This window comes from Megascapheus bottae, chromosome 2 (assembly GCF_031878675.1).
Source record: "Megascapheus bottae isolate mThoBot1 chromosome 2, mThoBot2.hap1, whole genome shotgun sequence".
NCBI classification, from domain to species: Eukaryota; Metazoa; Chordata; class Mammalia; order Rodentia; family Geomyidae; genus Megascapheus; species Megascapheus bottae.
Window position 1 is genome coordinate 90,150,029 of NC_143510.1, and position 13,834 is coordinate 90,163,862.

General features: G+C 39.6%; 1 protein-coding gene across 1 annotated transcript in view; it reads right to left on the reverse strand.

Moving 5' to 3' along the window:
- Positions 1-358: 358 nt before the first annotated feature.
- Positions 359-13,834, reverse strand: part of Dmc1 (DNA meiotic recombinase 1) — a 33,618-nt gene continuing 20,142 nt past the window's right edge. The window contains exons 9-14 of the mRNA XM_090328728.1: positions 10,350-10,441; positions 9,103-9,176; positions 8,878-8,992; positions 8,202-8,262; positions 2,723-2,839; positions 359-1,229 (exon numbers count right to left, since the gene is read on the reverse strand). Of these exons, the coding sequence (XP_090184854.1) occupies positions 1,160-1,229; positions 2,723-2,839; positions 8,202-8,262; positions 8,878-8,992; positions 9,103-9,176; positions 10,350-10,441 (529 nt within the window). The 3' untranslated portion in view covers positions 359-1,159. The remainder of the gene's footprint in view (positions 1,230-2,722; positions 2,840-8,201; positions 8,263-8,877; positions 8,993-9,102; positions 9,177-10,349; positions 10,442-13,834) is intronic.

Below are 13,834 nucleotides of genomic sequence, written 5' to 3' on the forward strand. Positions count from 1 at the left end.
TTTTTGCCAGTCCTGGGCTTGAGCTCAGGGCCTGAGCACTGTCCTTGGACTTTCTCAAGGTTAAAGCTCTACCACTTGAGCCTCAGAACCACTTCCGGCTTTTTTCTATGTATGTGGTACCAAGGAATCGAACCTGGGTCTTCGTGCATGCTAGGCAAGCACTTTGGGCACCACTAGGCCAAACTCCTGGCCCATAATTGAAATTTTCATATAAGCTAAGGCAACATAAATATTAAAACTTTTTGAAGTCTGTAAAAATTGCCATTATATATATTAGTATTTTTTTAACATTTTCATAATTTTATTTTAAAAATTACATTTTATTTTAACAAAATTATAGTACACATTTCTAAAATTACTATTCATAAATTTTATGTTAACATTTGCATTTAGTAAAAAATATTTTAATTCTCTACATAAAACTTAAAATATAAAAATCACATTTCCCAAGAGACTATATATGTATCAGAAGCATTTTTCTTTTTCTGTTTAGTTTTTTGAGGAAGGGTCTCCCTAGATAGCCTGGGCTGGTCCCGAAGATTCTCTTTCTTTAGCCTCCCTAGTGCTGGAATTACAAGCTTATGCCACCATGTTTGGCTCAAAAATACATTTTTCTAATGTACTTTCAAACTTTTGAAAAAGTCAAATGATTTAAAATTTGGCTTTATCTAGCATTTCTTGTCTGTTGCTCTAAGGGTACACAGTTGGGTTGTGTACATAAAAGTTTTTGGTGTCCTAAGCATTCTGTATTCAAACATCTCCAGCTGTGCAATGCAGTGGTGCTGTGTCCCAGACAAGTATTAGAAAGGAAATCAGGAGGCCCTGGGACCTTTGTAAACTTTTGGACTTTTTGTTCTCTTAATGGCTTACTTTGAGAAGCAAAAGGAAGGGAATCACATACCCCTTCCCCAGATAGTTTCTGATAGCTAAATGTGTAAGTATCTATTGTAATTCAAGAATATACATTTTTGAATTGACATTCAATGTGTAGTTATATATCAGGAACTTTTAAGATAAATATAAAACTTAGCTCTCTTTTACTGGTTTCCATTAATAACATGAAAAAAAAACCCTCTTTCAATATCTAAAAGTCAAGATTGCTTTTCCTTTTCTTCAGCTCCTAATAAGCACTGAGAAGCAATTTGCATCAATTCGCCACCTACTCCTTGGCATCCCCAATTCCTCCAGCAGTTATTGCGAAGGTGGCTTCATTTTCAGGCATCTCAGGGCTAACAGAATACAAGGGAACAGAAGTTTATAAAAAGCTCTTTTCTATAAATACTATATTCATGTCACAGGCAACATGCTCTATCAGTCTGAGTCTCCAAGGACATCGCAGACTTAGTGCAGCTAAATGTGGACTACAGAATTTGCCTGCAAGTTTTATTAACCCTCACAAAGATTTGTTCAACAAATTCTATGCATAAGGTTCTGAATATCAAGAAAAATTAGCCCAAACTTGGAACTAGGTAAGAGAAATAACTTGGTAGGCAAGTTCTGGAAGTCCAAGTGCATGAACCTTTTTTCTTCCTTCCTTCCTTCCTTCCTTCCTTCCTTCCTTCCTTCCTCCCTCCCTCTCTCTCTCTTTCTTTCTTTCTTTCTCGTGTGTGTGTGTGTGTGTGTGTGTGTGTGTGTGTGTGTGTGTGTGTGATGAGGCCTGAACTCTGGGCCTGGGCACTGTTCCAGAGCTCTTCAGCTCAAGGCCAGCACTCTTAACACTTTGAACCACAGCACAACTTTGGTTATCTGGAGATAAGTCTCCTGTCCACTTCCAGTTTTATGGTAGCCAATTGGAGATAGAGTCTTACAGACTTTCCTGCAGGGCTGGCTTTGAATTGTGATCCTTAGATCTCAGCCTACTGAGTAGCTAGGATTACAGACATGAGCCATCCCTAGTAATTTTTTAATCTGCCATGGATCTTGAACTCTGGGCTTGAGTGCTGTCCCTGAGCTCTTCAGCTGAAGGCTAACACTCTACCACTTGAGCCACAGTGCTACTTCTGGTTTTCTGATGGTTAACTGGAAATAAGTCTCATGGACTTTCTTGTTGCAGCTGGCTTTGAACTGCAATTCTCAGATCTCAGCCTCCTGAGTAGCTAAGATTACAAGTGTGGGCCACTGGCATCTGGCTTAGCTCCCTAATAATTCTTAACAAGTAATATAATATACATATGTATATATGCATATATATGCATATATATGCTGTAAAAATTATATTCGATTTAGACTAAATTGTAAGGGACATGCAAAGGTTTCCAAAAAAGGAGGTTTTATGTATTATTTATTCTTTCATCCATTTATTTATGTGCATATGTGTCTGTGCATGCTTATACATGCATATATTTATTTGTTTGTTTGTTTAAAGGGTCTCTGTGAGCCAGGCACGGTGGCTCATGCCTGTAATCTTTGCTGTTCAGGAGGCTGAGATCTGAGGATCAAGGTTCAAAGCCAGCCTGGGCACAAAAGAGCCTGAGATTCTTATCTCCAATTAACCTCTAGAAAAGGGAAGTGGGGCTTAGCTCAAGGGTAGGGTAGTAGCCTTGAGCTGAAGAGCTCGGGGACAACACTCAGGCCCAGGAGTAGGGCGGTAGACTTGAGCTGAAGGGCTCGGGGACAGTGCCTAGGCTGAGTTCAAGCCCCATGACCCACCAAAAAAAAAAAACAAAAAAAAACCCATATATATATATATATGAATCTGATGAAGAAAAAGAAAAAGACTTACCTGTCATAAATCTTAGCAATTCTCAGTTCTCCTCTTCCCTTCCGCAAGCTTATTCTTGTTGTTGAAGCATGAGCCAAAATGTGGCCTCCAATGGGTTTTTTGGGGTCTGCCTGGAAGCTGGGTCAATAAAATATCTTTTCAGGTTTCATCATAAGGAGTATATATAATAATGTTGCAATGGCAAGACAACCTTTCTACAGAGAACGATGAGGGCTGGAGTAGGTATTTATAAGTAGATAGGTTTCCTCATAAACTGTGAGTTCATGGGGTTGGAGCTACTGTATAACCACATCATTACCATTTATACCATTTATCTTAGAGCTTCCTGGAAGAAATAATTTTGTTTGACTTTTTTTTTTTGTCGTGGAGCTTTAACTCTGGATCCTGAACTCTTCAGCTCAAGGCTACCACCCTACCCCTGGAGCCACAGGGCCCCTTCTGACTTTCTCGTAGTTAATTGGAGATAAGAGTCTCATAGATTACAGGCAAACAGCCTGGCTTGGATTACTCTTAGGGTTAAGATATTTTCTTCCTTATAACATACAAAGATTGAGCCAGGCTCATGCCCCTAATCTTAGCTAGTCAGGAGGCTGAGATCTGAGGATTGAGGCTCAAAGCCAGCCCAGGCAGGAAAGTCATGAGACTCTTATCTCCAATTAACTACTAAAAGTAGGAAATGGCCCTGTGACTCACACTAGCCTTAAGCATAAAAACTCAGGAACAGCCTCTATGCCTGTGGCTCCCTTGTAATCCTAGCTACTCAGGAGGCTGAGATCTGAGGATCAAATGTTTCAAAGCCGGTGGGCAGGAAAGTGCTAGAGATTCTTATCTCCAATTAACCATCAGAAAACTGAAAGTGGTGCTATAGCTTAATGAGGTAGAGTTAGCCTTGAGCTGAAGAGCTCAGGGACAGCAACTAGTGCTTACCTACCATGCATGAAGACCTCAATACCAATACGTAGAAAAAGCAAGAAATGGTGCTATGGTTCAAGGGGTAGAGTTCTAGCTTTGAGAAAGCTAAAGGACAGCACTCAGGCCCTGAGTACAAGCCCCAGGACTAGCAAACAAACAAACAAACAAACAAAAAACCTCAGGGACATCATTCAGCCCCAAGACTGGTGCATATACCTGCACACACATGCATACACATACACAGACACACACCAAATTTACAAAGATTAGATTTATATTATCAGAAATACTTATTGTCCATTGTGACATGCTACTCTAATCTAATAACAGAAATATGGAACTTTTCTCTATAAGAGAGATTTTGTACTTATGAGATCCTCAATAATTATTTTTTGCCAGTACTGGCACTTGAATTCAGGGCCTGAGCACTGTCCTTGGATACTTTTTGCTCAAGGGTAGTGCTCTCTACCACTTGAGACACAGCACCATTTCCAGCTTTGTGTATATGGTACCAAGGAATTGAACCCAGGACTTCATGCATGCTAGGCAAGCACTCTACCACTAGGCCACACTCTCAGCCCCTTCAATAATTCTGTCATTATTTAAGTAAATGATTCATATTCAACCATTACTTTTTCAATGAGATGTAGACCAAGAAACTTTTTTTAAAGTGTCTTTGAACTTTATAACTTCAAGCAGTTATAACTAAGTGTTGAGGTGATGTACATGAAGGTATAATAGCACTCTGAAATCTTTTAGAGGGCTTTAATTTACTTCTATTTCTGACCAAATTAAAACAGCACCAGAGAGCCACCCACATCCTTCCAGTATCCTATTCTTCCACTTTTTTTTTTTTTGGTGGGTCGTGGGACTTAAACTCAGCCTGAGTACTGTCCCTGAGCTCTTCAGCTCAAAGCTACCACCCTACCCTTGAACCAAGGCCCACTTCCCATTTTCCAAAAGTTAATTGGAGATAAGAGGTCCTCTTCTCAAGTGGTAGAGCTCTAGCCTTGAGAAAGTCCAAGGACAGTGCTCAGGCCCTGAGCTCAAGCCCAGGACTGGCAAAAAAAAAAAAAAAAAAAAAAAAAGGTCCTCTTGTGCCTGGGTTGGCTTTGAACTTTGGTCCTCAGATCTCAGTCCCCTGAGTAGCTATGATTATAGGCATAAGCCACCAGGCCAGCTTGTCCTCAGAAGGTGGGCTTTTCCTCAAGGCTACTTGGGACATAGCACCACTTCCACTTTTTCTATGTGTATGGTACCAAGGACTCAAACCCAGGTCTTTGTGCATGTTAGGCTACCACTCTACCACTAGGCAAACTCCCAGCCCCTCACTTTCCCTTTTTTTTAATGTTCCTTTTCTTTTCCTTTGCTTCCTTTCTCAAGAGTCTAAGGAGAGGAGGAGAGAAGTGATAGAGGTAGATATTAGGAATGAAGAATTATTCATTTCTTCCACTGTGGTTGAACAAATAAAATGGGATTGTTGAGGGTAGGACCCAGAATAGCCAGGCCTTTCAACTTTGAATTAGGATGCTAGAGTCACTAAATACAGAGCTATGGGATGGGATAGGATAGATGAGTTATGAGAGAACATTGTAGTCAAAGATACCCAAGTTCAAATCCTGACTCCTGTATTTTTTTTTTTTTTGTGGGTCATGGGGCTTGAACTCAGCCTGGGTGCTGTCCCTGAGCCCTTCAGCTCAAGGCTACAGCCCTACTCTTGAGCCAATCCCCACTTCCCATTTTCTAGAGGTTAATTGGAGATAAGAGTCTCAGGTCCTTTTGTGCCCGGGCTGGCTTCAAACCTTGATCCTCAGATCTCAGCCTCCTGAGTAGCTAGGATTATAGGTGTAAGCCACTGAGCTCAGCTCCTCTATTTTTTAATTGTATGAAATACTCTAAACCTCCCTTTCCATACTCATTAATTAGGAATACTCAATACTTCCTCAAGTTCTGGTGTAGTGCAGTGTGTAAGGACCAGAGTGTGGATGTGGGCAAGTTTGAGGGACAACAGGACCTCCTGGTGCTTTTCCATTGTAAGGGGTAAGACTTCTTGTGAAAGGGGTCTATTGAAGAGAGAAAAGTGGGCTAAAGTATGGGGGAGGCTCTGAAATTAGGAAATCACGAGAAGAATATTGCCAGGAAAGAATTCCTGGGGGAAAAAAAGATGTTCATTTTAGAGAGTATTTTTTAAGAAGTTTTGTTAATACTACCATTTGTCTGCTCCAAGAAAAGCAAAACAAACAAAAAAAACCCCAATAAACCACACATGCGCATGCACACACACAATTTCCATACCTCTATTACTTTTTGTGCTGGGGTTGGGGCTCAGGGGGCTTGAACTCACAGTCAGAATGCTGTCCATGAGGTCCTTCACTCAAGGTTTGTGCTCTACACTTGAACCACAGCTCCACTTCTGGCTTTTTTGGTGGTTAATTAGAGGTAAAGAGTCTCATGGACTTTACTTCCTGGGTTGACTTTGAACTTAGATCCTCATATCTCAGCCTTCTGAGGATTAGAGGCATGGACCACTGGTGCCCAGCAACCTCTATTCCTTTTTCAACATTTGAAGATGAAACTTTAATTTTACAAGACTGGCTTCATAATAAGCACAAGGAGGTAATACGAGGCTCAGATAAGATGATACATAAAAGTATGTGGTACCTGGAAAGTAATTAATAAACTTAAGTGCTATTAATTTCAGATGGTTCATTTAGTCTAAATGCCTTGCACAAGGTCACTGGTTGAGTTTTTTTTTTCTCTAAGCATATTGTTTCCTAAGTTATCTAAGTTAATAGGTGAAAACCGTAAAGAATAAACTGACTGTACACTCATAAGACTGCAAATATTCTGCCTTTTGTTTTAGGAAAACATGTCCAACAGAGGTAAGTGGCCATGGTGGCCTTCTTCACTGCTAGTGGTACTGTTTGCTCTGGTGTGCAGCTAGTCAGGCTGGTCCTTTGACTTGCTTTCTCAAGGTTTCATCAGCTGGATCTTTCCAGTTTTAAAATCTGTATCTGTAGCTGTATCTGGGAGCTGCTACTCTGCTGTATCACATGGCAGCTCCTCGCCTCTATAATTTTGTTCCCTTTTAATACGATGTGCTGCCAAATGTAATGCATGGGATAAAAGCCTCAATTATTGTCAGTGTTCTTGGGGGACTCATACCAATTAACAGTGATGTTTCTCTTACAGGCCCCAGGCAAGTTGCAGCTTAGAGTTCCTCAACACTGAGAAACAAAGGTATTTGCCTTATGGGAGGTTTTCTAATTGCATTTGGAATTCTTTAGTTAAAAAATTATCCTTTTGGCCAGCTGGTGGCTCATGCCTGTAATCCTGGCTACTCAAGAGGCTGAGATCTGAGGATCAAGGTTCAAAGCCAGCCCAGGCACAAAAGGACCTGAGACTCTTATCTTCAATTAACCTCTGGAAAACAGGAAGTGGGGCTGAGACTCAAGAGTAGGGTGGTAGCGTTGAGCTGAAGAGCTCAGGGACAGCACCCAGGCCCAGTTCAAGCCCCATGACCCACAAAACAACAAAACAAAACAAAAAAACATGCTTTTCTTTTTTACATTTAGATGTGATAAATTTTGTGTTTTACATGAAGACATGTATTCAATTTTTACTGCTATAATTTAATATACTTCAGAACATACTAATTATAGTGAACCTCATTTCCTTACAAGTTGGCGAGGTGGAAGATACGTTTCATGGCAGACTTACCCAGCAAAAATACAAGCCTTTGTTACCTTCTCTGGCTCTCTACTTAATTCTCTTCATTAGACATCTCCTCTTTCCCTTTCCCTCTGCAATCATTTCCTTTTTGTCACATCTCAATTTCTAGTTTTATTGTCTTGTGAGAGAAAAGTCAAAGTGGTTTAACTCTTTGAAACTTTCTACAAATATAAGAAAAAGAACCCCTGGATGACCTAATTTTCACTGATTTCTTCCACCTTATAACTCTGGAATGACAGTTTTGGCCTCTTCAATGTTCCCTCCCCATACCTGAAGAAAGAACATTGTTCTTTAGCTTGTTCTGTTTTATTTGAATGCAACCCACTTCCTCCCTCTGAGCCAATGAGTCATTTTCTCTTTTTAAAGAAAGACTTAAAAATCTTCCACTTCTCTTCGGTTTAAAAATGATTCTTTGTGAAGTACTTCATGTCCTGTCTATGAAAGACAGCCCATAAGATAGAAGACTGCTGTAAGTAGTCAAGGACTACACTTGACATCATGTGTAACATAGTAAGACTTTGAATATTAAATTGGATGGTTAAATGAATGCTATTTCAATTTCTTCCTTTTGAAACAAGTATTTTTGTCTCATTTGTTCATTAGTGAATTTTCAAAATATTATTATTATTATTATTATTCAATATAAGGTTTCACTATATAGCCGGCTAGCGTCAAACTCTTAATTCTCCTTCCTCTATCTTCCAACCACTAAGGATTACTGATGAGTACCACCATGCTTGGGTAAGGCTAATTATTTTGAAATTATTTTATTCTACAGTCTAATCCTCTTGTTATTAGCTTCTGTAAAATACAGAAGCAGAACACTGAGACTTACGTCATAGTTGCTCCGGGATCAGCAGTCATTTGATTGGTCACAAAAACAGCCACATTATATTCTGTACCAATAAATAAAATTAAGGAGACAATAAAATATAAAAGTTCATTATTTAGATTTCAGAGTTTAGTGTTATATAAATGTGAGAGTGGAATCTTTTTCATGTAACTAGAGATGGAAAAAGTAATAGAACAAAGGGAAAGGTGGCAAGATAAATTATTTAAAATAGAAAAATACATAGGCTAAATATACTCAGAAGAAAATTTCATAAACTTTATCCTTTATCATGATGTGAATCTTTACATTAAAATTTAAAAATAATCTGCTGGGCGTGGTAGCTCACACCTGTAATCCTAGCTATTTAGGAGGCTGAGATCTGAGGAATGCACTCAAAGCCAGCTCAAAGCCAGCTAGAACACTAAAGACGGGAGACTGTTATCTCCATTTAATCTCTAGAAAATGGGAAGTGTGGCTGTGGCTCAGGGCTAGGAGAGTAGCCTTGAGCTGAGGAGCTCAGGGACAGTGCTCAGGCCCAGAGTTCAAACCCCATGACCCACACATACAAAAAAAATCAATAATTTTAGTTGTCTTCTCCCATCATTGTGGGCAAATGTGCAAAGCAGACTTAACAGTCACAGATACTATTCTGATGGTACCATTTATTTGAAAGGTATACCTTCTGAGATTTTTTGGAGACGTGACAACATCTGGGCTAATTTTTGCTGCCGTTCAGCCAACTCTCCACGACCACTGAAATCCACTCGAAAAAGTGCCATTATTGAATCAATAATCTGCACAAGACGAATATAAAAAAGAAATATGTACTTGGAAACGGAAAATAGAGGTTTAAAAACCTCTATGCTAAGAAGCTCTGTGAGTGAATAGTATCAAAAGCTCATACCAGTAGCTTGAAGATGCCAGCTTCTTCGTGGAACTTTGCTGCTACATAATCAAGTAGCTCCATCTGATGTTCGCCTAGTGGGAAATGCAGTGAGATGTTATAAAAGCTAGAAGTAGAATCTGAAAACTAGGTTTTGATTGATATAAAACCAGACATTCTATCTGGAAGTAGCTCACACCTGTAATCTTAGCTACTCAGGAGGCTGAGATCTGAGGATCAAGGTTTAAAGCCAGCCGGGCACAAAAGAGACTCTTTTCTCCAATTAACCTCTAAAAAACAGAAGGTGGGGTTTGGCTCAAGGGTAGGGTGGTAGCCTTGAGCTAAAGAGCTCAGGGACTGTGCCCAGGCTGAGTTCAAGCACCATGACCCACAAACAAACAAAAAAACAAACAAACAAACAAATAAATAAGAAACACATTCTGGCTTAGCATATAAGGTAAATACAATTCTATTCAAAAAGATAGCTTGGGTGGTGCGGTGGCCTGGGTGGCCCTGCACAAAAGGACCAGAGACTCTTATCTCCAGTTAACCTCTAGAAAACAGAAGTGGAGCTTGGCTCAAGGGCAAGGCAGTAGCCTAGACCTCAAGAGCTCAGGGACAACACCCAGGGCCAAGGGTAGAGTAGTAGCCTTGAGCTGAAGTGCTCAGGGACAGCGCCCAGGCTGATTCAAGCCATATGGTCCCCCCCAATAAAAAGACAGTGGTAGAGCACATATCAAGTGTGTGTGGGGACCTAGAATTTTCCATACTACAAGAAAGAAAAATAGTATTACTCTGCATTTCTTTTTTCTTTCTTTCTTTCTTTTTTTGTGGATCATAGGGCTTGAACTCTGGGCCTGCTCGCTGTCCCTGAGCTCTTCAGCTCAAGGCTACCACCCTACCCTTGAGCCAAGGCCCACTTCCTGTTTTCTAGGGGTTAATTGTAGATAAGAGTCTCAAGTTCTTTTGTGTTCTAGCTTGCTTTGAACCTTAATCATCAAATCTCAGCCTCCTGAGTAGCTAGGATTACAGGCATGAGCCACTGCCAAGCTTTACTCTGCATTTCTAAGACAAAGGTTAAAAAATAATTTGATAGCTGAAATGTGCCAGAGGACTTAACAGATGACAAAATATGTGGAATGGAGGAAAGTAAAATAAGGAAAAACACTTCAAAAAAAGTTAAAACAAACCCCTCCCCTAGTCTATCAAATAGTAATTATACTGTCAACCTTATATTTGCCCAGCATCCAATTTCACAGGGCTCTTACTAGTGTAGGCTCGTGCATAAAGTACGTTGTCCAGTACTGCATCATGGTCTACATTGAATCGATCAGCAATGTCCCGCAGGCGATCTGGGCGGCTGCAGTGTGCCAAGATTAAGGATCAAATAAATCAATTCTAAAATAAGTTTCAACAACAACTGCAAAGTAAATCTTAAGTAAAGTAACAAAGAGGCAAACAGGTGAAACAGGAAGTCTGGAAGATGTATGTATGTATGTATGTATGTATGTATGTATGTATACATATATAGGTATAATTTTTTTGCCAGTTCTGGGGCTTGAACTCAGGGCCTGGGCACTCTCCTGAGCTTTGTCAAGGCCAGTGCTCTACCACTGGAGCTGCAGCACTACTTGTGGCTTTCTCTGTGTATGTGCATGCTAGGAAGCACTTTACCACTAAGCCACACTCCCAGCCCCGTACCATATTTTAATTAATTTTTAATTTATTGATTGTGTTTGTGTGTATGTATGCCAATCCTGAGGCTTGAACTCAGGGACTGGGCACTGCCTCTTAGCTTTTTCACTCAAGGCAAGCACTCTACCACATAAGCCACAGCTTTCTAATAGTTCATTGTAGAACTATTTCTGGTAGTTCATAGACTGATGGACTTTCCCGTCCAGGCTGGCTTTGAACCACAATCCTCAGATCTTAACTTCCTGAGTATCTAGAATTACAGGTGTGAAGCACTGGCACTTGGCCAGCCTTTAATTTTTATAAATGCTATTTATTTATACTGTTTATAGAAATGGTGAAGAAAATCTGCAATCATACCTACTGTACAACTACATAATCATGCCTGTAATCATAACTATTCAGGAGGCAGAAATCTAAGGACTGAAGCTAGAAGGCAGCCTGGACAAAATCAGAGACTCTTACCTCCAATTAACCAGTAAAATGCTAGAAGTAGAGCTGTGATTTAGAAGTAGAGCCTTCTGTGAAAAAGCTAAGCAAGAATATGAGGCTCTGAGTCAAGTTCTTGTACCATCACACTAAAAACGATGAGAAAATGGTAATTACTTGTATAATTACTTATACATAATAAAAATATAATTTTAAAAAGAGTGAATGATTAAAATATTGAATTATAAAATCTATAGAAAGAAACTGAAGACTAGACGCTTTGGTATTTTATTTTTACAAATGAATACACTGACAGGTTAGACAAATGACTCAGGATTATTCAGCAAAAGAGTTGAAATAGAGAAACTAGAAACTAAGGTTTGTCTCTTTTGTTCTTATTCTTATGAAAATAGATCTATTCTAGAACAATAATATCATGGAATTATAATTTGAATCACTTCAAAATAAGCTATTCTTCATAATCATCTGTTTAAAATGAGTAATAAATCATCAATCATGTGTTGCAAACAAATGATAAAATTTTTTTTGCCAGCCCTGGGCTTGAACTCAGGGCCTGAGCCCTGTCCTTGGATTTCTCAAGACTAGAGCTCTACCACCATAAGACTACAGCCTCAGTACCACTTCCGGCTTTTTTCTTTGTATGTGGTACCGAGGAATCAAACCTGGGTCTTCGTGCATGCTAGGCAAGCACTCTACCACTAGGCCAAACTCCTCGCCCCGTATTGTTAGTTTTCTAAAAATTAGTAAATTCATATGAAGTCAAATTCAGTATACATGCAAAAGTGATCTGGAAGAAGCTACTAATCATCAAAATTATAAACTATGAAGAGATAATGGAATTATTCTCAGGCTTTTGAGGATATTTATGAAGTATAAAGAGGTAAACTACATGCCTATAATCTCATTATACTTTTGATTATACTGTTTATATAATACTAATTACAAGTTACTAAAAAGCAAGGGATGGATATTTATAATATCTACCTATTAAAATGAAATTTGAACTCAGAATCTCAAGCTTGCTAAGCAGATTCTCTGTCATTTGAGCTAGGGCTCAAAACCCAGGGTTTTATACATGACAGGCAAGTGATTACATTGAGCTATATACCCAGCCATTCTATTATCTGTGATATAACTAGCTCAATGTTGAATTGTCTTTAGGATTAACAACCATGTATATCCTAATGTATTATACATGTTCTTGTCTTTAGAGTTTCAGTGAGTGCCACTAAATTGTGTAGTTCTAAGCAAAATATCTGAGAGAACAACTTCAAGTTGGAAGAGCTTAGTTTGGCTCCCGTTTTCAGAGAGTTTAGTCTGCTTGTACCAAAATTGGTGTTGCCTCACCAAAAGAGACAGGAGAGAGGGGAAGGGATAAAAACTAGGTATTAATTGTCAAAGGCATTCCCTGAAAACAGCCACAAGCTGGGGACCAGGTGTTCAGTGGCCATTATAGCCATGAAATTCTTCCATTGATATTTAGTATAGGTATTATTGAGGGACAGCTCAAAGAAAATAGAAACTGAAGGAGACAAAAAACTGTTTGGGGAAAGTCCCTGAAGTTCTTTTTTTTTCTTTTTTTGTGTGCCAGTCCTGGGCTTAAGCTCAGGACCAGAGGACTGTCCTTGGATTTTTCTCAATGCTAGAACTCTACCACTTGAGCCTCAGTACCACTTCTGGCTTTTTCTAAGTATGTGGTACCAAGGAACCCGGGTCTTCGTGCATGCTAGGCATGCACTCTACCACTAGACCAAACTCCAGGCCCTAAGTCCCTGAAGTTCCTATCTCCAATTAATCACCAAAAATTCAGTAGTGGAGCTGTGGCTCAAGTGGTAAAGCACAAGCCTTGAGTAAAAGCAGCTTAGGGACAATACCCAGGCCTGAGTTCAACCCCTCCCCAGGACCAGCACACATACAGACACATAGACACACAGACACACAGACAGATACACACACACACACACACACACACACAGCCTATTTTTTCATATCAGTTCTATAAAACTTGGATACTGTGTGGAAAAGCTGTAACTACACTGAAAGTTCAAATTAATCTATACATATTTACTGATACCATATTATCTACTTATAATGCAAAGCATCATGAAGGGTGTAAGGAATCATAAGACTCCTGGTTGAGGTAAGCTTAAAAAAAGCTTAAAGACTCCCCCACACCCCCACACACAAATAGTCTAGATTGAGCCAGGAGTTTGGCCTAGGGGTAGAGTGCATGTCTAGCATGCACAAAGACCCAGGTTTGATTCTTTGGTACCACATACATAGAAAAAAAAGCTGGAAATGATGCTATGGCTCAAGTGGTAGAGCTCTAGACTTGAGAAATGTCTAAGGACAGTGCTCAGGCTCTGAGTTCAAGCCCCACAACTGGCAAAAAGAAAAAAAATGCTTTAATAGACAAAATATAAACATATAAGAAGAAAAAACTGGATGTAGCAGTACAAGCCTATACTACTAGCACTTAGGAAAGGGGAGGCAAGAGAATCACAAGTTCAAGGCCAACTCTGGCTGCTAGAGAGACTATCTCAGAAAGCAAAAAACGAAACAAAACTGAGGCTGTAGCACAGTGATAAGACTATGTGCATATGCAAAGCCC